The 27,463-nt window shown below is 42.7% G+C and overlaps 1 protein-coding gene across 1 annotated transcript in view; it reads right to left on the bottom strand.

The window, feature by feature from the left end:
• Nucleotides 1-24,860, bottom strand: part of LOC126170151 (nitric oxide synthase, salivary gland) — a 718,067-nt gene extending 693,207 nt beyond the window's left edge. Inside the window, exon 1 of the mRNA XM_049920700.1 lies at nucleotides 24,646-24,860. Within this exon, the coding sequence (XP_049776657.1) occupies nucleotides 24,646-24,762 (117 nt within the window). The 5' untranslated portion in view covers nucleotides 24,763-24,860. The remainder of the gene's footprint in view (nucleotides 1-24,645) is intronic.
• Between the last annotated feature and the right edge of the window lie 2,603 nt (nucleotides 24,861-27,463).

Below are 27,463 nucleotides of genomic sequence, written 5' to 3'. Positions count from 1 at the left end.
GGTTAGTTTGGCTTAATTAGTTCTAAGTTCGAGGTGACTGATGACCTCAGATGTTAAGTCCCATAGTAGTCAGAGCCATTTGAACCATTTGAACCAGCCACGCGGTAAAAGATACATTATTGTCTCAGCCATGCTGTGCCACCCAACCACGATATTATTGCACTTAGTCCCCCGTGACAGTTATCGGAAAGAGTAACGCACACGAAACGCCCTCACTTCTAGGTAAAATAATATTGTTTTCGACTGACACAAATTTTTACGCGATGTTTTCGATGCTCGTTTCTGTCGGCATTGTTATTAAGACAGCATTGATCGCTTTCCCCGTTTTCTGTAATAACGCATTATTTCAAAGCATTGGAAATTTTACAAATTAAAATTACTCGTTTTTTACGAAAGTTTTATTTAAGAACAAAAAATTTCAGCTCTGCTTCTATGGTTAATTGATATTTCGGTATTGTTGCTCAAATATCAATAAAAATATAAAAACACCTGTTATAACGGAGACCAAGCAAATACCGAAAAATACCGGTTAGCAGAACTAAAATAAGGGTGTCGGTATTAACTGGTCGGTTTCTCTCACCCCTAGCCTACTTCCGGAGACGATGCCCGGCCTTGTGGTTTCGAGCGTCAGTATACACAGCCAACGACGTCTCTTCGATGGTGACCTCTTTGCGACTGGACTTTGCTTCGGAGCAATGTTTATCAGATACGGTACCTGACGTCGGATCTCTCCTAAACAGAAATTAAGTACAATACACAATTGATTCCGTAATAAAATCTGTGAACTTTACTTTGACTGGTAACTCACTCATTGTGTTAGTCGTAGCACCTTCGTATAGCAGATACAACCATTTTTACGCGTGTTAAATGGTGTAGTACGCCGAGGCCTAGCTAACCTTTTTGCTACAACAGGGCAGGCAGCACACTGGAATAACACTGCACTTACTGCGTCTAATACTATGATGCGGGGTGTTGAGTTGTTTAGAAGCTAAGGCTAGCAACACGCGGAAATAGTTCACCTTGGGCCGAAGTCACATGCAGAAATATTTGACACCGGGCAGAAGTCATACAATTTCCTCGGATTTCTTGTCCCCCACAAAAGGGGCAAGCTTTCTGGTTCCTGACGGCTTCACACCTACACTGGCCCATCAGTAGCGCAACCATTGTAGAGCGCATGGCGAGTTAAGCTCAAATTCAGGACACTGTTTCTCCTAGAGTGCCTTCTACAGGGTGGACAAAATAAAACTGGCCCTCAAAACATTTCATACATCTTTAAGGTAGGCAATACGTCACCATCACGGGTAGGGGAGATGTTGTAAACTGGGTTGCTTATCTTAAGGTGTGTGAAATATTTTCCAGGCCGTTGCAGAAGTTTCGCTTGGAAGCCCCTACTCATCTCCATTCAGCGCCGATATCTCCCTTCCTGGTTACCATATTTTTTGAGTCGTGAAGAAAGACAGTCTACTTTTCATTTCACTGATCCTTGTTAATTCTCTCATATCTAGTTGATACACAGTATGTCCAAATTTTCTTAGCACAAAGACACATAAGATATGAAGGGTAGTTCAGTTACGATTCAGGAAAGAAATTATGTCAAATATCTCTGAACGTACGTAACTATGTCCAAAGCAAACCGAAGAAGCACAAGGGTGATGTCAAAATATTGCCGTAGTAAACCATTTTATGACGAGCAGTGTTTAACTTCTCTCGGCACTTAATACAGCGAGAAATTTTGTACGATTTTCGACTGTGGTAGCATCATTTTGTGAACCATGTGGGAAAAGATTAACGTTGCGGCATCTTTTCGCGGCCTGTAACTTTCCTTGGAATTGTAGCAGTTATTTTTAACGAATATTTAATAGCTGAATTATATCATAAGTAAAATCCACAATATTATCCATAAAGTCGTATTTTTCAGCCTTTTGACTCCGTTTTTAACGAGAAAAGATAAAATTTTTGATTAAATTTCTAATTTTAAATTTTTCGATTTCCTCGGTGTTTGAGGGGCAGCACTATTGTGCCGTCCTTAAAGTGCTGAATGTTTTCTCTTACTGTCTAAATTCGAGGTGTTAAGGATATATAGAAGAGATATTTTGGTATCAGATGGATATAGTTCATACAACGCAATCTTCACATAAGTAAAGGACGTCTATTTTCGTAATAGAGAGAATGGGACATACGTATATTTACGCATACTCCATCGACGGCTCTAAGGCGTGCTTGTTTTATTACATTTATTCCTCTGGTCCTATGAACTATTCCTTTATGGAATGAATAAATATATAGCTCAAGCAGTGATCAATTACAGGAATAGCACAAACATAGTAAAGACATAAATAGCACGACGGCGGTTACATACGCAAACTAGCGAACCCGGAAATGCTTCCAAAATTCTAAATACGTATGGGAATTGTATGTACGTCATAAACTCCTTCCCTCCCCTCTCTCTGTCCACCTTCTCCTCCTCCATCGCCCCTCCTCCCTCCCTCTAGCGTTCTCTTCTTGTCCCTCTATCCACCTCCCCTTTCCTTGGACGTCGAGCCTTGTTTATTGGTGTTGTGAAGGAAAACTTGATTGAGAATCGACGTCTCTTAAAATGAATGGGTAATTCTATAGGAATCATTGGTATAAGAGGTATGAGAGAGAGATCTCTTCAGATGCTGGATCTGTCAGGATAGTAGCTTCAACGGCATTATTGCGCTTGGTTTTAATTTCCGAACAGCTAAGATTACAAAGTTTCGGACGGTTCAGGCTCCGTAGTAGTATGCTAATCATAAACCGATAAGCCATAAATGCAACTTCCCTGCTTTCCGTTAAAAGTGAATGTGTGGAACAAAATGAAGCAACACAGTGTTGTGTATAGAAACTTTGCTTGAAAGTGCGTATAAGGAGAAAGAATATATACGGGAGAAACAATGTATCTAATGTTTAAGTGCCCTGATGTCATTGTTTGAACTGGTTTGGACACATTTTCGCGGAACAGATGTTTTTCTATCATGGTCGATTTTAACAGTAAACCTGTAGAATGTCATTTTAAAATGTAAAGCCCAAGTATGTCTGAATGCTTGTTAGAGTATGCGCAAAAATTTGCAGTAACTCCAGCTTTTGTTATGCTTATTTCTGTCGTCTGCACTACATTTCTAGCCTATCGACTCTAGGGAAAAAAAACACGATGCATCACAAAAAAAATATCCGAATGGAACGGAAATCGGTGGATGTGATGTAAATGTACTGGCTAACGAATGATTACAATTTGAGAAAAACTGGATGATTTATTCAAGAGAAGAAGCTTCACAAATTCAGACGTCAGTAATGCGTTGGTTCATCTCTCACCCTTGTGCAAGCAGTTATTCGGCTTGGCATTGACTGACAGTGTTCTTGTATGTCCTCCTGCAGGATACGATGCCAAAATCTGTCCAACTGGAGTGTTAGAGCGTTAAAATCGAGAGCTGATTGGACAGCCCTGCCCATAATGATCCACATGTTCTCAGTTCGGGAAAATCTGGCGACCCTGCTGGCCAATGTACTGCTTGGCAAGCCCGAAGACAGGCTGTAGAAACTCTCGCCCTGTGCACGGTGTCATTATATTGCTGAAATGTAAGCCCAGGATGGCTGGCCACGAAGGGCAACAAAACGGAGCATATAATGTCGTTGATGTACCGCTGAGCTATAAGGGTGCCGTTATGAACTGAAGTGGTTCCCCAACCCATCACTGCTGCTCGTCAGGCTGTATGGTGGGCGACAGGTTAGTATCCAACCGCTATCTGGGGCGTTTCCAGGGGCCCGATTCTGTATCGTTCATACCGATCGGGCCCGAATCTCGTGGTCGTGCGGTAGCGTTCTCGCTTCCCACGCCCGGGTTCCCGGGTTCGATTCCCGGCGGAGTCAGGAATTTTCTCTGCCTCGTAATGACTGGGTGTTGTTTGATGTCCTTAGGTTAGTTAGGTTTAAGTAGTTCTAAGTTCTAGGGGACTGATGACCGTAGATGTTAAGTCCCATAGTGCTCAGAGCCATTTGAACCATACCGATCGGTGTACTAGGTTAGTCTCAGTAGTGACGTCATTTTCGGTTCTTTATCGAAATATCCTATTCAGTAAGCTTCTGACACTTGTTACCGAACGGTCCTCCCACCGAATTTACGACAATTGTACCGAGAGGTTTTGGATTTCGGTCTGGCACTGTCGATCGGTGAGCTGTGGCTTATGTACACCTATAATTTGTTATTTTAAACATATTTAGCGGTTTTAGCTTTGGATTTAGTGATTGTGTTACTAAAGAATCACCAGAGGACGCATCCAGTTGGAAAGTGAGTTCATAATTGACTATTTTCCTTTGTTAGAAATATGGTGAATGATTACATCAAAAAAAAAAAAAAAAACGTTTTCGGTCAATATTCTCTCAAAATACGTGTCATTTTTATGCAAATAAGAGTTTAAATATCATTAAATATCAAGACATCGGCTCTGCTAACAAATATTACATGAGTGTGAACTGACGTTACTAGTGCTTTTGTGTGCTTTTTTCCCACAAATGGGTTAGGTAGTAATTATCGAAACGTGTTTACAACTTTCAGGTAACAGTGGAAAGCAATTATGTGAAGCCTGATATTGGAAACCCTCCAAACTATCACGCATTTATGACTTACGCAGCACCGTTTGACAACGAAGTCAGCCTACGTTCCTTTACACAGTACTACAAGAACTTAGCACTGTGTATCTGTTGTTTGGCGCGACCAAGTGGCGCGCGGGGATGCGATCCGAAAGGACGCGGATTCACGCATGGGTGGACGCGAAAAATTTTTTTCCTCTTCATTTATCCAACATGTTCTGAGACTTTGTTATTCGTGTAAGTTAAGATATTTCTGGAATATTCGTTATTACTTACATGTAAGAGCGCACTTGCTCAGTAATTATTTGCGGTTAGACAGGAATCTAAGAGCACAACTTAAATTACTGGGAATGTAACTAGCAGCAGTCATCTTCGTAATCTTGCTTGTCACAAGTATTTATCTGCGATCGAACCCTCAACCACAGTAGACAGAGACGAAAGATATCTGCATTAATATTTTGAGACTTTAGCACCATACACGAAACATTTTCATTCATGAGATGCATGTTATAAACTTCGACGAACTGCAGGAGCTCTCTAAAATGCGTTTTTTTTTTTCAATTTTGTTTTTAAGGGCCAAACCGTTGACGTATCATATAGGTAAGTGGGCTACTTAATCATTTGGATCTCTAGGAGCGAGATATAACCACATTCTGTTTACTTTCTTATTCTTTGAAACTCTCAGAATCAATTTTTCGGGTGTTTTTTATAGATGTATTAGTACAATGTGGTACTACACACTATTCCTAACTCATTTTTCGAAAAGTAAAATCCAAAACACGATGTCAGTGTAAATGAAAATAAGACGACATAGTGCGGCATTTACGACAATCCGCAGAATACAGTCAAATACGCTATCGTTATTAATCATGCATGGACACATCCGGTCAGAGAAACTGTAAAAATTTTTATGCATTTCAGCTGAGAATCATGGAAATTGATATACTGCGCCTGATACTGTTAAGGAGGAGGCAAGGGCGATGAAGGCGGGCACGTCAGCTCGATGGAATGTGATGTCACGCGTTATGGCAACGTAAACGCAATTTTTGATACTTGGAAGAATAGCGCGCCTGTGTCGTCTGTTAGCCGCTTTGTGTTCGTGACACTGTGCGCGCTGCAGTGCGCATGCGCGTATCTGCAGCCGCTTGCTTTTGATTGGCTTGCGCTACACAAACCGACAACAGCGATTCGGTTCTCTAGACCCGAACGGTATCGTCTCCGAAATGCATACTGAATAATGCAGGGACTCTAATTCGAGTACTAGACCGTTCGGTGCTCTTGAGTACCGAAACGATCGGAACAATGGCGGAAAGATACAGAATAGGCAAGCAGACACGTCTTCCGCCCGGAATATCATTTACTGGAGAAGAATTGTCTTCAGTGACGAGTTCCGCTTAGAACTGAGCCCTGACGACCAGCGGAGACGTATCTGAAGACGCTCTGACCGGCAACCGGGAGTGGTGGTCTGGAGTGCATAGCAGGACCGCTTTGGCTGTCATCTGCGGCGCACTTACAGCACGCCAGTACGTCAACGATATTCTACACCGCGTTTTGTTGCCCTTCATGGCAAGCTATCCTGGGCTTACATTTCAGCAAGATAATGCACACCCGCACAGGGCGAGAGTTCGTAATGCCTGTTTTCGTGCTTGTGAGACTCTACCTTGACCGTCAAGGTCGTCGGATGTCCAACAACTCTATCAGTCAGTGCCAAGCCGAATTACTACTTGTATAAGGGACAGAGTTGGACCAACGCGTTATTGACGTGCTCAGTTTGTGATGATTTATATAATTTCCCGAAATTGGAATCATTTGTTTGTTTGCAGTGTACATCACATCTACCGATTTCCGTCTCTTTTGGATAATTCCATCGTGGTGCGTCGTTTTTTTAGATTAGAATGTATATAACAATCACTTTAGTGTATAGATATTCACGGATGGCTGCGACTTTAAATTACTGGGAAATCACTGCTTGTTGGCGGGCCGCACTAGTTACTTTCCATGACAATTAAAAATATGCAATTATAAGATCTGAAACTCTCAGTGTGAGAACTCCTTGAACTAGAGATCCTGAATGTTGATACCATCGTACCATACCTCCATATTATTCAAATGGGTTTCTAAATTGTATGTTGAGAAACAGTGTACAGTTCGACGCATCACGAAGGAGCAACAACACGTCTTTGTCTTAACCTACCATCTGGCTCCCATGACAAGCACATCTCTTATGTAACTGAAGAAGAAGAAGAGATTGCTATCTCGCGGAAATTTTAAAGGTCAGCTCGGTACGATGCCGCAAGCTAAAAAACGGCTCCTTTCCTGTTATTGTCTAACTGCTGGCTGGCGGAGTTGTCATTTGTGGCCAACGAAGTTAGGCAGCTTTTGAATGCACGGAAAGCTGAGCTGTGGGCTGCGATGATCGTTCGTGAAATACCTCGTTGGTTTTAACTTCAGTATCAATCGTTATGGCATGATTTTCTTTATGTTTACGATTCGATCAAGAGCTTTGAGAGAAGGTTAGAAAGAAGAGGGTATAATCTTAATCGGCATTAACTACAAAGCTTGCGTTTTAAATTTTTAGAAACGATCACTACATGACATTATTGAGATGAGACATTACTATTGTTTTCAAATTTGTCAACTATTATGGTTAGAACAATAGCAGCCAGTTCCTTTAGAGCGACTTTACATTCATGAAAAAATGGAAATTTCGTGCGAAGGTTTTCGCTGTAGATAATAATAATAATTTCCTCATTGATCGAGGAACCTAAAACTAGATCTCCATCTAATTACTGACGTAGCTGCGCATGCAGTGATTATCGCAAAAATGCATTACACTCTCATCTTATTTTTCATGATTTCTCCCACTGTCTCACAGCTTACGTCTGACAATGAAGCGTAACATGTAATAAGGAATTATGCGGTCAATACTTTTCCATTGTTGTAATTTGTATCAAACAATTTCGTGTCGCTCAGTGGCCGAGTGCAGGTATATCAATTGGACGCTAATACGGCGACTTGTGTGCCTCTGATCGATCGCAGTCACCGGTTCACGGGAAAGGTATTTTAGTTTACCGTCAAATCCGACCCACATGCTGTTCCTGGTGACAATTCACATCGCTGTGAGGCGAACGTTATGTTGAAGACAGAATGTAACACGCGCCCTACCGTTTCCAGGCACGCACTTTACAACTAAACCTCGAGGCCGACGAAATGAACATGAACGTAAACTTCATTCATAGGTTAGACCATATGTTTGTTCCGAATGGCCGACTGCGCCCAACAAGGCATCGCCAGTCCTTTCAGCCATTGTTACCAGTAGGTGAATCCCAATGACGTCGCTGCTTCTTTCTGTAAGCAGGACCTCATTCGGCCTCAACGGGGCTGAGTAGACGCAGTTCCAGCCCTCCCTGTCTCAGAAGTCTGATGAGATACCGGGAAATGAACCACAGTCCTTCCGCACCGAAGGCAGCGACTCTAACCATTCGGCTCGCAGGTGGTCGCCCGACAAGGTTTGGATGATTTTTTGCAATTTCGTAAAAAGACATAGAAATTATATGGGTGTATTGAGCGGGTAGTTCGGTACGTAATGGGAGACGAAAATCTAATGGTTGTGGGTAACTGGAATGCAGTTTCAGGGAAAGGAGTAGAAGAAAGGGTTACGGGAGAATATCGGCTTGGTACTAGGAAAGAGAGAGGCGAAAGAATTCTGCAATAAATTTCAGCTAGTAATAGCGAATTCTCTGTTCAAGAATCACAAGGGGAGAAGGTAACTTGGAAAAGGCCGCGAGATACTGGAAGATCTAGTTAGATTATATCACGGCCAGGCAGAGAGTACTTTATCAGACACTGGATTTTAAGGCGTACACAGGAACAGATATAGACTCGGATCACAATTTAAAAATGATGAAGAGTAGCTGAACATTAAGGGACTAGTTTGGAAGAATCAATCGCAAAGAAGTGGTACACAGAAGTACAAAGGAATTAAGAAATACTCCTGAAGTTACCTGGGGCTGCAGATAATGCAATTATTAATAGGACAGTACGCAGCACAATTGAAGAAGAATGCACGTCAGTGAAAACGGCAATCACAGAAGTTGAAAAGAAAAACTTAAGTACAAGGAAGGTAACTGCGAATAAACAATAGGTAACAGAAGAGATACTTCAGTCGATCGAAGAAAGATGGAAGTACAAAAATGTTCTCTGAAATTCAGGAATACAGAAATACAACTCACTTAGGAATGAAATAAATAGGAAGTGCAGGGAAGGTAAGGCGAAATGTCTGCATGATAAATGTGAAGGTAATCGAAAAAGAATTTATTGTCGGAAGGACTGACTCAGAATACACTAAAGTCAAAACAACCTTTGGTAGAATTAACATAAAGACGCTGACATTAAGACTGTAATAGAAATCCCACTGTCAAATTCAGAGGAGAGAGTGGATGCGTGAAAAGAGTACACTGGAGGCCTATATGAGGGGGTGGGCTTGCTCATGATTCGATGGAAGAAGAAACAAGAGTCGACAGGGAAGATATTGGGAATCCGCTATTGGAATCAGAATTTAAAAGAACTTAAGGGGACTTAAGCTCAAGTAGAAGGAATAGATAATATTTCATCGTACTTTCTAAAATCACTGGGGAAGTGGCCATAAAATTACTATTCTCTTTGGTGTGTAGAGTGTATGGGGGAGGCGATATACCATCACGCTTTCGGAAAAACGTCATCCACACATTTCCGAACATAGCTAGAGCCGACAAGTGCGAAAATTATCGGACAATCAGCTTAACATCTGATACATCCGAGTTACTTACAAGAACAATTTACAGAAAAATGGAAAATAAAATTGAAGATCTGTTAGGTGACGATCAGTTTGGCTTTAGGAAAGGTAAAGGCTTCAGAGAGGCAGTTGACAATGGAAGCAAGACTGAAGAAAAATCAAGAAACATTCATAGGACATGTCGATCTGAGAAAGCATTAGACAACGGAAAATTTCAGCACGATATTCGAAATTCTGAGAAAAATAGGGGTAAGCTACAGAGTAAGAAGGGGAATGCACAATATGTACAAGAACTAAGAGGGAACAGTAAGACTGAAAGACCAAGAATGAAGTATTCGGATTAAAAATACAGAATGACAGAATCTGTTGAATGGAATGAACTGTATAATCAATAAATAGTACAGACTGAGAGTAAACTGAAGAATAACGATAGTAATGAGGAGTAGCAGAAAGGAGAACAGCCAGAACTTAACATAAGCATTGGGAATCAGAAAGTAGACGAAATTAAGGAATTTTGCTAGTTAGATAACATACGAGGGTGAGTCAAATGAAAACCTTAAATATTGTTTTAAAGTATTATTTATTGTGCAGAAGTGGTAAAAAGCTGTATCACTTTTCAACATAATCTCCCCCACGCTCATTGCAAGTCCTCCAGCGCTTACAAAGTCCATAAATTCCTTTAGAAGAAAATTTTTTTGGTAGTCTGCGCAACCACTCATGCACCGCGCGGCGTACCTCTTCATCAGAACGGAAATTCTTTCCTCCCATTTCGTCTTTGAGTGATCCAGACATATGGAAATCACTTGGGGCAAGTTCTGGTGAGTATGGTGGATGAGAAAGACACTTAAAATGCAGGTCTGTGATTGTTGTAACTGTTGTACGGGCAGTGTGGGGCCTTGCATTGTCATGTTGCAAAAGAACACCTGCTGACAGCAGCCCACGTCGCTTTGATTTGATTGCAAGCCGCAGATGATTTTTTAGGATATCTGTGTATGATGCACTAGTGACAGTGGTCCCTCTAGGCATGTTGTTGTTGTGGTCTTCAGTCCCGAGACTGGTTTGATGCAGCTCTCCATGCTACTCTATCCTGTGCCAGCTTCTTCATCTCCCAGTACCTACTGCAACCTACATCCTTCTGAATCTGCTTAGTGTATTCATCTCTTGGTCTCCCCCTACGATTTTTACCCTCCACGCTGCCCTACAACACTAAATTGGTGATCCCTTGATGCCTCAGAACATGTCCTACCAACCGATCTCTTCTTCTGGTCAAGTTGTGCCACAAACTTCTCTTCTCCCCAATCCTATTCAATACCTCCTCATTAGTTATGTGATCTACCCATCTAATCTTCAGCATTCTTCTGTAGCACCACATTTCGAAAGCTTCTATTCTCTTCTTGTCCAAACTATTTACCGTCCATGTTTCACTTCCATACATGGCTACACTCTATACGAATACTTTCAGAAACGACTTCCTGACACTTAATCAATACTCGATGTTAACAAATTTATCATCTTCAGAAATGCTTTCCTTGCCATTGCCAGTCTACATTTTATATCCTCTCTACTTCGACCATCGCCAGTTACATTTGCTCCCCAAATAGCAAAACTGCTTTACTACTTTAAGTGTCTCATTTCCTAATCTAATTCCCTCAGCATCACCCGACTTAATTCGACTACATTCCATTATCCTCGTTTTGCTTTTGTTGATGTTCATCTTATATCCTCCCTTCAAGACACCATCCATCCGTTCAACTGCTCTCCCAAGTCCTTTGCTGTCTCTGACAGAATTACAATGTCATCGGCGAACCTCAAAGTTTTTATTTCTTCTCCATGGAGTTTAATACCTACTCCGAATTTTTCTTTTGTTTCCTTTACTGCTTGCTCAATATACAGATTGAATAACATCGGGGAGAGGCTACAACCCTGTCTTACTCCCTTCCCAACCACTGCTTCCCTTTCATGTCCCTCGACTCTTATAACTGCCATCTGGTTTCTGTACAAATTGTAAATAGCCTTTCGCTCCCTATATTTTACCCCTGCCACCTTTAGAATTTGAAAGAGAGTATTCCAGTCAACATTGTCGAAAGCTTTCTCTAAGTCTACAAATGCTAGAAACGTAGGTTTGCCTTTCCTTAATCTATTCTCTAAGATAAATCGTAAGGTCAGTATTGCCTCACGTGTTCCAGTATTTCTACGGAATCCAAACCGATCTTCCCCGAGGTCGGCTTCTACTAGTTTTTCCATACGTCTGTAAAGAATTCGTGTTAGTTTTTTGCAGCTGTGGCTTATGAAACTGATTGTTCTGTAATTTTCACATTTGTCAACACCTGCTTTCTTTGGGATTGGAATTATTATATTCTTCTTGAAGTCTGAGGGTATTTCGCCTGTTTCATACATCTTGCTCACCAGATGGTAGAGTTTTGTCAGGACTGGCTCTCCCAAGGCCGTCAGTAGTTCCAATGGAATGTTGTCTACTCCGGGGGCCTTGTTTCGACTCAGGTTTTTCAGTGCTCTGTCAAACTCTTCACGCAGTATCGTATCTCCCATTTCATCTTCATCTACATCCTCTTCCATTTCCATAATACTGTCCTCAAGTACATCGCCCTTGTATAGACCCTCTATATACTCCTTCCACCTTTCTGCTTTCCCTTCTTTGCTTAGAACTGGGTTTCCATCTGAGCTCTTGATGTTCATACAAGTGATTCTCTTATCTCCAAAGGTCTCTTTAATTTTCCTGTAGGCAGTATCTATCTTACCCCTAGTGAGATAAGCCTCTACATCCTTACATTAGTCCTCTAGCCATCCCTGCTTAGCCATTTTGCACTTCCTGTCGATCTCATTTTTGAGACGTTTGTATTGCTTTTTGCCTGCTTCATTTACTGCATTTTTATATTTTCTCCTTTCATCAATTAAATTCAATATTTCTTCTGTTACCCAAGGATTTCTAATAGCCCTCGTCTTTTTACCTACTTGATCCTCTGCTGCCTTCACTACTTCATCCCTCAAAGCTACCCATTCTTCTTCTACTGTATTTCTTTCCCCCATTCCTGTCAATTGTTCCCTTATGCTCTCCCTGAAACTCTGTACAACCTCCGGTTCTTTCAGTTTATCCAGGTCCCATCTCCTTAAATTCCCACCTTTTTGCAGTTTCTTCAGTTTCAATCTACAGTTCATAACCAATAGACTGTGGTCAGAGTCCACATCTGCCCCTGGAAATGTCTTACAATTTGAAACCTGGTTCCTAAATCTCTGTCTTACCATTGTATAATCTATCTGATATCTTTTAGTATCTCCAGGGTTCTTCCATGTATACAACCTTCTATCATGATTCTTAAACCAAATGTTAGCTATGATTAAGTTGTGCTCTGTGCAAAATTCTACCAGGCGGCTTCCTCTTTCATTTCTTAGCCCCAAGCCATATTAACCTACTACGTTTCCTTCTCTCCCTTTTCGTACACTCGAATTCCAGTCGCCCATGACTATTAAATTTTCGTCTCCCTTCACTATCTGAATAATTTCTTTTATTTCATCATACATTTCTTCAATTTCTTCGTCATCTGCAGCGCTAGTGGGCATATAAACTTGTACTACTGTAGTAGGTGTGGGCTTCGTATCTATCGTGGCCACAATAATGCGTTCACTATGCTGTTTGTAGTAGCTTACCCGCATTCCTATTTTCCTATTCATTATTAAACCTACTCCTGCATTACCCCTATTTGACTTTGTGTTTATAACCCTGTAGTCACCTGACCAGAAGTCTTGTTCCTCCTGCCACCGAACTTCACTAATTCCCACTATATCTAACTTTAACCTATCCATTTCGGTTTTTAAATTTTCTAACCTACCTGCCCGATTAAGGGATCTGACATTCCACGCTCCGATCCGTAGAACGCCAGTTTTCTTTCTCCTGATAACGACATCCTCTTGAGTAGTCCCCGCCCGGAGATCCGAATGGGGGACTATTTTACCTCCGGAATATTTTACCCAAGAGGACACCACCATCATTTAATCATACAGTAAGGCTGCATGCCCTCGGGAAAAATTACGGCCGTAGTTTCCCCTTGCTTTCAGCCGTTCGCAGTACCAGCACAGCAAGGCCGTTTTGGTTATTGTTACAAGGCCATATCAGTCAATCATCCAGACTGTTGCCCTTGCAACTACTGAAAAGGCTGCTGCTCCTCTTCAGGAACCACACGTTTGTCTGGCCTCTCAACAGATTCCCCTCCGTTGTGGTTGTACCTACGGTACGGCTATCTGTATCGCTGAGCGCTGAGGCACACAAGCCTCCCCACCAACGGCAAGGTCCATGGTTCATGGGGGGGGGGGGGGGGGGCTCTAGGCATGTGATGCTCCAAAATGACGCCTTTTTCGTCCCAAAAGAGAGTCAGCATAACCTTCCCTGCTGATGGTTCTGTTCGAAACTTCTTTGGTTTTGGTGATGAGGAATGGCGCCATCCTTGCTCGCTCTGTTTGATTCCGGTTGGTGGAAGTGAAGTCAGGTTTGGTCCCTAGTAACGATTCTTGCAAGGAAGCCATCACCTTCTCGTTCAAAGCGCCAAAGAAGTTCTTTACAAACATCAACACGTCGTTCTCTGATATCAGGAGTCATCTGCCGTGGCACCCATCTTGCAGACACTTTGTGAAACTGGAGCACATCATGCACAATGTGGTGTGCTGACCCATGACTAATCTGTACACATGCTACAATGTCATTCAGTGTCACTCGGCGGTTTTCCTTCACTATGGCTTCAATTGCTGCAATGTTCTGTTGAGTCACAACTCGTTGTGCCTGACCTGGACGAGGAGCATCTTCCACTGTAGTCACACCATTTGCGAAACACCTACTCCATTCGTAGACTTGCTGCTGTGACAAACATGCATCACCCTACTGAACCTTCATTCGTCAATGAATTTCAATAGGTTTCACACCTTCACCACGCAAAAACCGAATAACGAAACGCTGTTCTTCCCTGGCGCAAGTCGCAAGTGGGGCGGCCATCACTGCGACTGTATGTGTGCATCTGCACTATGCTGCCACCTACAGGCCAGTCTGCACGCTGTTGGTAGCACGCTTACCAACTTACAGGATAACGGCACGAAGTTTCGATTTGTTATTACAAATTTAAGGTTTTCATTTGACTCACTCCCGTAATAACCCTTGATGGCCGGAGACAGTAGGACATAAGAAGCAGACTAGCATTGGCCAAAAGGACGTTCCTGATCATGAGAAGTCTCCTACATACCTGCCAATTTTAAAAAACCAACAGTCCAGAGATTAAGTTTTAAAAATCGGAAGGTACGAATGACCAAAAAAAAAAAATTGTTCAAATGGCTCTGAGCACTACGGGACTTAACAGCTATGGTCATCAGTCCCCTAGAACTTAGAACTACTTAAACCTAACTAACCTAAGGACAGCGCACAACACCCAGCCATCACGAGGCAGAGAAAATCCCTGACCCCGCCGGGAATCGAACCCGGGAACCCGGGCGTGGGAAGCGAGAACGCTACCGCACGACCACGAGATGCGGGCAATGACCAAAAAGCGTGGCTCAGTTTCAGTACAGTCTCGGTACGACTAATGTGAATCTTTCCCTGTGGCATCAGAAAGTTATATAACGAGTATAAAGACGCAATTAAAAGCGCAAGAACTACGCAGGACGTTGATTCGTAAAATGAGGGAAAGGCAACAACTTACCTGTAGTGGACTAGTGCGTGGTGCACAGAAGCGCACAATAAAAAGCAGTTAACCTACGTTTACTTCCAATGTAACACTTCAACCATAAGCGTTAATCTTCTTATTTCCAACTTTTTTAATACTATGAAAATAACGAATAAGATACTCATGAAGCAATCGCTTGCACAAAGATGAGACCTTTCGGGATCCAGGTTACAAAATAACATATATAATCATACGCTACAAACATTTATACCCGATTATGAAGACGTTGAGTAAATGGAGATTTCACTTAAGCGCAATGACAACACATAAACACAAGTCCGAGCAAAGCACAGTACTGAGCAACACAAGCATACATCTGCAGGCTGCTGGCTTGCGAGACATTTAAGTAAGCCAACCAGATCGGATTTGCCTGAGGTTTGATTTTAGGCGTTTTACCACGCTCGTTCAGGCAAATTAGGGTGTGGTCCTGTAGCTCTGTCTCGCAAAATACTATACATAAACAGATTAAATGCTATAACTGACGGATTGCGCAGGCATCACTCCTTTTCATTAACTGGCGACTGTGGCAACAAGTAGCTCTTCCGGCCATGACATTCTAATAAAAATTAATTTGCCAAGTCAAGAATACAGGGTACCGCGTACGGCTTGATAAAAAGTAAGAGGGCAATGTTTCAAAATACGGCTATACACTCTTGGCGTCGGAGTGTTACAAAAGGTGACGCAGCCATAAACCCATTCGTATTTACAGTGTTATTTGTATGCGCACGGCTGTTTTTACCTTATACTACATCGCTCAGGCACCGCCATCGCTTCCCACGACCGGCCCAGCCAACTCCATACACCAGACTACTGGCTACTGCTACTACTTCCACTGCTCTTACTGCAGCCAACACTGCTCTGTAGTCTGAGATTCTCTTATAGCTTACATATCACAGGCAGCGCGTGAGCAATCCATCGAAATTACATCTGCTCGGGTGCCCCAGCAATAAATTTCTTAGTCATGGACCTCTTACAACAGATATTAATAAAACCTGATCCTACGGCAAGCGACCCATGAGTACAAGTTAAAATTATATTATTTTTTCTTAAGATAATCTCTTATATCAATGAGACATTACGTGTCGTGTATAAATACTAAGGGATGAGGCAGATGTTGGAGCAGAGGGGAGGGGGTGAGTAAGAGTGGGCACTTGGCCTCTCCTGAAATCCAGAATATATTTATTTAAGTACAGAATTATTTTTTCTAGAAATAATTATCTGCGATTTTTTCTGCATGTTGAATAGTATTCTTGAATGTCGTACCGTGCAGGTTATTTTTTTGGTACCCAACAAGGCTTTCTCTGTAGTTGTGACCTAGTTTCTAGTTCCGAATTTTTATTTTCGTTCTCAAACCAACATTATAGGCGTGAGAATGCAAATATATATTAATATTTTCTAGCTTTATTTCCTATTCGTTGGATACATCTCATCAAATCATACGAGAAAGTATCTTCAGTTCACTAAGTCAATAAAGATGGCAACCATCATTTAATTGTATAAAAAGGGTGCTTATATTTTAGGTACAAAAGCAGTTTAGCTTAAAAAATATATTAAGTCTATAGCTATCGATTGTTGACGATACAAGAACGGGTACAAACGGAATAAGAATGGGATTAAAATTCAGTGTGAAAGGATATCATTGATCAGATTTGCTGATGACATTGCTGTCTGCAGTGAGAGAGTGGAATAATTGACGGACCTGTTGAATGGAGTGAACAGTCTAGTGAATATACACTACGGTTTCAGAGTAACGAGAAGAAGGTCGAAACTAATGAGGAGTGGCAAAAATGAGATAAGAAATAAACAGAATGTCAATATTATGGACTACGAAGGTGAGGAAATGAATTCACTGTCTTGGAAGCAAAATAACACGTTCTAGACGAAGCAAGTAGGACATAAAAAACAAACTAACATACGTAAAGGAGGCCATTTCTGGTTAAAAGAACAAAACATCAAAAATTTTCCTTAATTTGAGGAGGAAATATCTAACAGTGTACTTTTCCAGCATAGCATTGTAAGGAAGTGAAACAGACAATGGGAAAACTGAAAAGAAGAGAAGTGAAGCGTTTGAAATGAAGTGCTGTAGGAGGACGATAGAAATTTGGTGGACTCATAAGAAATTAGGTACCGCGCAGAATCGGTGAGGAAAGGAAAAGGTGAGAAACACTGATAAGTACAAGAGACAGGATAACGGGACATGTGCTGAGGCATCAATAAATAACTTCCCTGGTGTAACTGTAAAGGAAGACAGGGATTGGAACACATCCAGCAAATAAATGTGGACGTTGTGTGCGATTGAGAAGCTGGTGCAGGGGATTAGCGGGGTGGAGTCACACGGCAGATGTCCCAACGAGAGAACAGAAAAAAAATTATTGGTGTATCTCTTGGCAAAGTTAGTTCTCAGAGCAACACACATCTTCAAATTCATCCAATCAGTTATGTAAAAATACTGGAATTTTGTGTTCTCTTGGATAATTTTCTGCGGACGCCCATAGTTTCATTGTCAGTCGAGTATAAGCATGAAATATGATTTCAGTACAGTTAGCCGGTGCGTATTAACCAGTTTACGAATTGTTCGTGCATAGTTCGACAAATTTGAAAACAAATGATAAAAACAAGAGGTCCGAGGTAAGCTATTATTATTAGAACGAATATTTTCGTTTGGACTATAAATTATGCATATGACACATGTTTTATCATGCACACCGAAGTACTGAAATGGTCCACCTGCTATTAGAGTATGCATAAAGAAATTCTTTATTTAAGGGAAGAGCATGATTTAGAACGCTCAGAAATGCTCGAAATGTTCTTAGAATAACCATGACTCATCTGAAAAACAGTGGGAAGCGCCATACGAATTCTAAATAAGGGTGTTCCCACAGGAAGCATTTGAATAATTTAGGAGAGGAACTTCGGTAACGCGAAGGAATACGTCTTCCGCTAGTCACATGACCAAACGTTGCCCTGTAGCTTGATTTACTTCGAATGCTCTTATAGCACCTCATACGTTTGCCATACGAGTTGAAGCTACGACCTGAACAGACTTCATAAATGTTCTCCGGTATGTTTTCATCTAAATCCAATAGTATACGGGCCCTTGACATATTGCGTGGATATGGTTTGTACTCACTTCCACTTGAAGGTTCCTGTTGCCCTAGATGGCTCTGAGCACTATGGGACTTAACATCTTAGGTCATAAGTCCCCTAGAACTTAGAACTACTTAAACCTAACTAACGTAAGGACATCACACACATCCATGCCCGAGGCAGGATTCGAACCTGCGACCGTAGCAGTCGCGCGGTTCTGGACTGCGCGCCGAGAACCGCGAGACCACCGCGGCCGGCCTGTTGCCCTAGAGATGAAAGTCTTGTACTGCTGATGGAGCCGCCTTCAGATAGGAATCCTCGCTGTCCTTCAGAATCACTCTACCCATCCAGCGTTTCTTCCTACATTTCTGCACCATCTCCACTGAACTTGCGAATTATTGCGCTATATTACATATTCACAAACTTCATGTGCTCAGCCCAGATTAAGTTCCTATTTTCAGCATATTGAAACTTTGCCTCTTAATTTCTGACAACGTACATAGGATTAACCTTCCTTCCCTGATATCGATGTACATTCTTGACACTCCAACGCACAACCGAACACTCCAAAAGACGGGCGCCTACTGCAAAATGGTTCAAATGGCTCTGAGCACTATGGGACTTAATGTCTTAGGTCATCAGTCCCCTAGAACTTAGAACTACTTAAACCTAACTAACCTAAGGACATCACACACATCCATGCCCGAGGCAGGATTCGAACCTGCGACCGTAGCAGTCCCGCGGTTCCGGACTGCAGCGCCTAGAACCTCACGGCCACCGGGGCCGGCTCCGCCTGATGCAGCTATACTATTTGCACAAATAAAGTAGTGCGGGTACAACACACCACCGTTGAATGGAGCTAGGGGACAAAAGGTGCGTTTTGCATGCGAATGGCACATACGAACGTCTTTTTTGTTTGTTTGTTGTGAGCGATTTATATTTCAAGCAATTTTCTGGTTCTTAGCGTTCGATGTCACACACTTCCGTTGCTAGTATGCCGATGGTCTCGCATTCCAGAAAATGAGCGCATTCTTCAGGAATAATAGGAAATGAAAAAAAAAACAGTAACGAAAAAAAGAAGCAAATGCTACGAAACACTGTGTTTTAACTGCATCTTCGCGAATAAGTTCTCAATTTCCGGCGAGTAACGCGAAATTAATGCAAGGAGCTCTCAAATGTGTCATGTAACACCTTTTGTGAATATAGTAAACTAGCTGCAATGCCCGGCATTTAATATCTGCCACACAAAATGATTGGTCCTGCGTCTCGTTGATATTCAAAGTGTATGCAATCCGCATGGGAAACTGCAATCGCTTTAAATTGAAGGACGTATTTGAATAGCTGGATGTGACGAATGAATATGTCTCCATGTGTATGAAAAGATGATTAGTTGCGCCATCTGTTTTTACATTTTGAAGTATCTCGTTGTGTTTTTGGACAATTCGTCTTCTATTGTTTAAGCTCGGTTTTCACTGTTTCCAAGCAGGGCTGTTTTTGAGCGCGACTCAACTTGTTCGAACAGTTTACGTCTCAGTTCGGCAAATCTCGGGTTCTGCTAGATCTCTTCATCGGCCTGCCATATGGCGACTTTTGTTGGTGCTACATCCAAGACCTGCCTTAGCGTTTGTACAACATTCTGGATTTTAGTACAAGATTAACTGTGAAACACGGACTACAATATCTTCTGGGGTATATGTCACATGTAATAACAATACATAATCAATAACTGCCAATCATGTTTTTGTCAAATTCTCGAGATTTCATTGGTCCCGCGATCTAATGATGTCTGATGGTGTTATTTCCAACAAGGGTATCGCCGCTGTAATTTAATCTCACGATAGGAATTACAGTCAGTTTGTCACGATATATTTCGTTCGTTAGGCATTAAATATTTCATCAATTTTCATCATTGTTTCATCTGAATTTAGTAATTTGAAGTAAACCGGTAAATTAATTTTTGGTATGTTTGATAACAACCCTTATCCTTGATGTATTTTATCTACATATATTTATATATTGTGTATATTAAAAATATATAGCTTATGCCAACCCAAATGTTCATTAAGGGATCGTATAAAAACTTGAAGTAAATCGGTCAAGAACTTTCAGAGATTTTTGGTAACAACTTTTCCCCTTCATGTGTTAAATAGATGTATGTTTCAAAACAGATCACGAAATATTTTATAGACGGTGATATTTCCTCTTGTCTTGAAGAAAAAGTGTGTAACATTTCATCAAGATCGGAATAAAAATGTGGATTTCTGAATTACAAACAAACAAACGGACACTCTTCTTTATACACTACTGGCCATTAAAATTGCTACAACATGAAGATGACTTGCTATAGACGCCAAATTTAACCGACAGGAATAAAATGCTGTGATATGCAAATTATTAGCTTTTCAGAGCATCCACACAAGGTTGGCGCCCGTGGCGACACCTACAACGTGCTGACATGAGGAAAGTTTCCAACAGATTTCTCATACACAAAGAGCAGTTGACCGGCGTTGCCTGATGAAATGTTGTTGTGATGCCTCGTGTAAGGAGGACAAATGCGTACTATCACGTTTCCGACTTTGATAAAGGTCGGATTGTAGCCTATCGCGATTGCGGTTTATGGTATTGCGACATTGCTGTTCGCGTTGGTCGAGATAGAATGACTGTTAGCAGAATATGGAATCGGTGGGTTCAGGAGGGTAATACGGAACGCCGTAATGGATCCCAACGGCCTCATATGATTAGCAGTCGAGATGACAGACATCTTATCCGCATGGCTGTAACGGATAGTGCAGCCACGTCTCGATCCTTGAGTCAACTGATGGGGACGTTTGCAAGACGACAACCATCTGCACGAACAGTTCGACGACGTTTGCAGCAGCAGGGACAATCAGCTCGGAGACAATGGTTGCAATTAACCTTGACACTGCATCACAGACAGGAGCGCCTGCGATGGTGTACTCAACGACGAACCTGGATGCACGAATGGCAAAACGTCATTTTTTTGGATGAATCCAGGTTCTGTTTACAGCATCATGATGGTCGCATCCGTGTTTGTCGACATCGCGGTGAACGCTCATTGGACGCGTGTATTCGTCATCGCCATATTGGCGTATCACCCGGCGTGATGGTATGGGGTGCCATTGGTTACACGTCTCGGTCACCTCTTGTTCGCATTGACGGCACTTTGAACAGTGGACGTTACATTTCAGATGTGTTACGACCCATGGCTCTACACTTCATTCGATCCCTGCGAAACCCTACATTTCAGCAGGATAATGCACGACCGCATGTTGTAGGTCCTCTAAGGGCCTTTCTGGATACAGAAAATGTTCGTCTGCTGCCCTGGCCAGCACATTCTCCACATCTCTCACCAACTGAAAAGTCTGGTCAATGGTGGCCGAGCAAACTGGCTCGTCACAATACGCCAGTCACTACTGTTGAAGAACAGTGGTATCGTGTTGAAGTTGCATGGGCAGCTGTACCTGTACACGCCATCCAAGCTCTGACTCAATGCCCAGGCGTATCAAGGCCGTTATTACGGCCTGAGGTGGTTGTTCTTAGTACTGATTTCTCAGGGTCTGTGCACCCAAATCGCGTGAAAATGTAATCACATGTCAGTTCTAGTATAATATATTTGGCCAATGAATACCCGTTTATCATCTGTATTTCTTCTTGGTGTAACAATTTTAATGGCCAGTAGTGTATATACAGGTGTTTCTGGAAGAGAGTGCAAAAATTTAACACGACATAGGGGATGCTTCACTGAACAATTTGAGGTATGAAATCTGAGCTCGGAAAAGCCAGCTTAAGGAGATAGCAGAAATAAAATCACAATACTGTGTACTTTTTTATTTACTTTAGTTAACTGCAAATACCATCACTGACACCATGAACGTGTCACGTGTAGTGTTTCTTACAAAATGTGTTGAAACTGACGGCCATCAGCCTCAATGCAAGCATGACATCTGCGAACAAGGTTCTGACGCAACCTAACAAATATCCCTGGTGTGTTTCGAATCACAACATAGGTAGCTATAATTCTGGCAATTAATTATCCACTGGGGTCTCACACACAAGTGACTTTAGAGAAAAAATGGTTCAAATGGCTCTGAGCACTATGGGACTTAACTTCTGAGGTCATTAGTCCCCTAGAACTTAGAACTACGTAAACCTAACTAACCTAAGGACATCACACACATCCATGCCCGAGGCAGGATTCGAACCTGCGACCGTAGCGGTAGCGCGGTTCCAGACTCTAGCGCCTAGAACCGCTCGGCCACTCTGGCTGGCGACTTTAGATATTCTTATAGGAAATAACCAACGGTAATTCAGGTCAGGTGCCCTAGTAGGCCTGGAATGGGTCAATCCCCTTTCAATCCAGTGGCCAGGAAATACGATACGGGAGCAGCTCCATCGGACTGTACAGGTCTCTGAACAGCACTGAGTAATGATTGCGTCTATCGTTGATTCATAGCACTTTCTGTCATGGAACAATGTAAATACGATACAACAGAGCCACCTTATAGACAAGTAAAGTAAACAAAACTTGCGTCGTGACCTCCTGGAAATCAGGCTGGTCCTCCTTATTTCCTTGCAGAAAATAAAGAATGTACATGTAAATAAACAGCACAGTGCGTGTAAACTTGTACGCATGTTAGTTATAAATAAGCTGGAAAACAGTAATGCTAGACAAAGCGGTAGACAAGTTTACTTCCATATCTCCTTAGGCCAGCTTCTCCGGCCCCAGGTTTCCTATGTGAGTGTGTGTGAATTACTAAGGGACCAAACTTCGGAGGTCATCAGTCGCTAGACTTACACACTACTTAAACTAACTTAAAGTGCAACACACAGACCCATGCCCGAGGGAGTACTCGAACCTCCGGTGGGAGGGTCCGCGCAATCCGTGACATGGCGCCTTAAACCGCACGGCCACTCAGCGCGGCCTTTCCTGTCAAATTGTTCAGCGGAGCATTCTCTATGTCCTGTTTCATTTTTGCACGCTCTTACGGAAACACCCTTATAAGCAGCAGCTGCAATATAAACTTATGTAACTTGAAACTTTCTGGCAGAAAAAAAGTGTGTGCTGGACGGGGACTCGGAACCGAAACCTTTGCCTTTCCCAGTCTGGCACACATTTTAATCTTCCAGGAATTTTCCGATCAGCGCACTCTCCACTGCACAGTGATAATTCAGTCGTGTGTAGAGTGGATTATAGAAACAGTCTCGACAGCGTATTAAGCCGGATACCCGGCAGATAATGTATTTGTTACTCTAAGCAAAATTTTCAAAAATGGCTCTAAGCGCTATGGGACTCAACATCTGAGGTCATCAGTCCCCTAGACTTATAACTACTTAAACCTGTGAAACAAAACAAATGGCCAAGTTCCAGTTGGACTCGGGCACTGAGGGTTCTGTACAAACTTAATATATATATATATATATATATATATATATATATATATATATATATATATATATATATGGAATCTAAACTTCTGTTATCTATATCCTTACTTTATTTATACTGTGAAATCTTGCTTCTCGCTGAATTTCGTGGTTGTAGGTCAACGAAAAGTTCGCTATAGGTTTTGAAGAGAGTGTTTGCGAGTATCAAAATATATGAAATAAACGGCCGCACATTTTAGTTGCATTGACAAAGACACTTCTATTTTTTACACCGCCAAGGAACCATAGACCCTAGTATGAGATATAGATTTGAACTTTTGCACCAACCTGTTTCAAAGAAAAAGAGTTGTTAAAAGGCGGACAAACAAAGAGACAGATAACAAAGACAAAAAAAATTTTTTTTCGTGCGCTATAATTACAAATTAACATTTTCGGATCTTTTCCTTTACTTGTACGGGGAAACCTAGTTTATTTTCAATTTTCATTATTCTAGGTCGGGAAGGAGTCTATATAAGTTTTGATTAGTTGCGTTTTCGACATTGATTTTTAAAATTTTTATACTTCCAAGAGACTGAAGACATTAATACGTAACATAAATTCGAACGTGATGCGTCTACCAGTTCCCGAGAAAAAGGTTCTTAACATTCGAACACACAGACAGACAAATAAGCAGGCGGATAACGAAGCGATCTTACAACGGATCCGTTTTTACGGATTGGGGCAGGGAACCCTATAAAAAAGCAAACGATGCGAAACAGTTGTTTTAAGTTTGCGAATAGATAGTCAATTTCCGGCGAGTAATGCGAAATTAAGGCAGTGAGAACCGTCTCCGTGTGTAAAGTTCGGGTGAATACACGAAGCGCAACAACGGTCGGAGCGAGGTGGCCGGCGCAGCCTCCATCAGCGGTTACCCCCAACATTTCCGCCCGCCGACAGGGCGGACCGACACACACACACACACACACACACACAAACACACACACACACTCACATACACCTGCGCGTGCGCAGGGTGGTGGCAGTTCGCTGGGCCTCTCGCCGGACAACTACCTGTTGTTCGTCGTATGTCTCGTTGAACAGCCGGTCGATTTCGATCTCTTTGGTCTGGTGGTTCCGCAGCCGCTGGAATTTCCTGAACACGGGGCCACGTCTGCTGTAGTTGTCCATGGCAAACCGCACAGTGTTGGCGCTCGCGCTGCGTGAAGTGAACCGCTGCAATATGGGCCGAGCTAGCGCCGGGTACGGACCGCGGTTGTGGACTGACCGCCGTAGGTGACTCGCGCCAGCTTATGAGCCGGGCGCGTGCCGACCGCCCGACTTCCCCACCGCCTGTTGACAAAACAGCCGCTTCGTCACTGCAGTTCCGGAAGCCGCGCCGTCTGCGGGAGGCTTGGTTGGGCCTTTCTCCCACCTAGCAGCCACCCGGGCTAGACCTCGCCGTGGGAAGTTCCTCGCGCTGGAGGATTCGCCGCTTGCGACACGTTCGATGATGCCATCTGCTCTGTTCTTCCCCTCGCGCGATCCGAACAAAGAAGAAAGTCGCCAGAAAACGCCCGCAGTGCTTCCGACCAGAAGATTTTCCTGTTGTCGACGTCGAAATGGAACAACGACGCAGACGACACATTTCTGTGGCACAAGATCCCCGGGCGTCATAGGCGGACACTCGGCGCGGCAATCAAGTCTTTTGCGGCTCAAATAAGCACAGTACCTAATGTGGTCGGTCCCGAGATCGGATCCGCTAATATCCGAAGTTAAAAACAAAGAACGAAGTTGAGTTTTAAGACACAAGCATTGAGCAACAATAGTAGAAAAGTGTTACCCCCATAATACAGGGTGTTACAAAAAGGTACGGCCAAACCTTCAGGAAACATTACTCACACACAAATAAAGAAAAGATGTTATGTGGACATGTGTAAGGAAACGCTTAATTTCCATGTTAGAGCTCATTTTAGTTTCGTCAGTATGTACTGCACTTCCTCGATTCACCGCCAGTTGGCCCAATTGAAGGAATGTAATGTTGACTTCGGTGCTTGTGTTGACATGCGACTCATTGCCCTACAGTACTAGCATCAAGCACATCTGTACGTAGCATCAACAGGTTAGTGTTCACCACGAACGAGGTTTTGCAGTCAGTGCAATGTTTACAAATGCGGAGTTGGCAGATGCCCATTTGATGTATGGATTAGCACGGAGCAATAGCCGTGGCGCGCGGTACGTTTGTATCGAGACAGATTTCCAGAACGAAGGTGTCCCGACAGGAAGACGTTCGAAGCAATTGATCGGCGTCTTAGGGAGCACGGAACATTCCAGCCTATGACTCGCGACTGGGGAAGAACTAGAACGACGAGGACACCTGCAATGGACAAGGCAATTCTTCGTGCAGTTGACGATAACCCTAATGTCAGCGTCAGAGAGGTTGCTGCTGTACATGGTAACGTTGACCACGTCACTGTATGGAGAGTGCTATGGGAGAACCAGTTGTTTCCGTACAATGTACAGCGTGTGCAGGCACTATCAGCAGCTGATTGGCCTCCACGGGTACACTTCTGCGAATGGTTCACCCAATAATGTGTCAATCCTCATTTCTGTGCAAATGTTCTCTTTACGGACGAGGCTTCATTCCAACGTGATCAAATTGTAAATTTTTACAATCAACATGTGTGGGCTGACGAGAATCCGCACGCAATTGTGCAATCACGTCATCAACCCAGATTTTGTGTGAACGTTTGGGCAGGCATTGTTGGTGATGTCTTGATTGGGCCCCATGTTCTTCCACCTACGCTCAATGGGGCACGTTATCATGATTTCATGCGGGCTACTCTACCTGTGCTGCTGGAACATGTGCCGTCACAAGTACGACACAACATGTGGTTCATGCACGATGGAGCTCCTGCACATTTCAGTCGAAGTGTTCGTACGCTTCTCAACAACAGATTCGGTGACCGATGGATTGGTAGAGGCGGACCAATTCCATGGCCTCCACGCTCTCCTGACATCAACCCTCTTGACTTTCATTTATGGAGGCATTTGAAAGCTCTTGTCTACGCAGTCCCGGTACCAAATGTAGAGACTGTTCGTGCTCGTATTGTGGACGGCTGTGATACAATTCGCCATTCTCCAGGGCTGCATCAGCGCATCAGGGATTCCATGCGACGGAGGGTGGATGCATGTATCCTCGCTAACGGAGGACATTTTGAACATTTCCTGTAACAAAGTGTTTGAAGTCACGCTGGTACGTTCTGTTGCTGTGTGTTTCCATTCCATGATTAATGTGATTTGAAGAGAAGTAATAAAATGAGCTCTAACATGGAAAGTAAGCGTTTCCGGACACATGTCCACCTAACATATTTTCTTTCTTTGTGTGTGAGGAATGTTTCCTGAAAGTTTGGCCGTACCTTTTTGTAACACCCTGTATATACTACTGTATAAAGACGAGGTGTTGTTTTAACCTTCGCGCGGCTCCACTTCCCTCCCCCTCCCCCCCTTGCCCCCACTGGCGGAGGTTCGAGTCTTCCCTCTGGCATGGCTGTGTGTGTTGTGTGTTGTCCTTAGGGTAATTTGCTTTCTCTGTCTGACAGATAGCATAACAAATAATCAAAGTTTTTCAAAAATAATTGAAAATTTCCCAATGGAGACTTATATATGGCTACAATTATAAAACTGCCTTTATTTAGTTGAAGCTCACATGCACATGCTTCTATATGTTGCTCGATGCAAAATTATTTAGTTTCCTAATTTTTCACTCTTTGACAGATTGTAACCTATATGGCAACTCCTCCTCTCTCCATAGTATCTCTACCAGCATGTGCTGAAAGCTTACATCCACCTACATTTACCATTTCCATACCTGTGACTAAATGATGTTCAG

Source organism: Schistocerca cancellata, chromosome 1 (assembly GCF_023864275.1).
Source record: "Schistocerca cancellata isolate TAMUIC-IGC-003103 chromosome 1, iqSchCanc2.1, whole genome shotgun sequence".
Taxonomy (NCBI): domain Eukaryota; kingdom Metazoa; phylum Arthropoda; class Insecta; order Orthoptera; family Acrididae; genus Schistocerca; species Schistocerca cancellata.
Note: the sequence above shows the minus strand (reverse complement) of the source record. Positions and strands in the feature narration are given on the sequence as shown.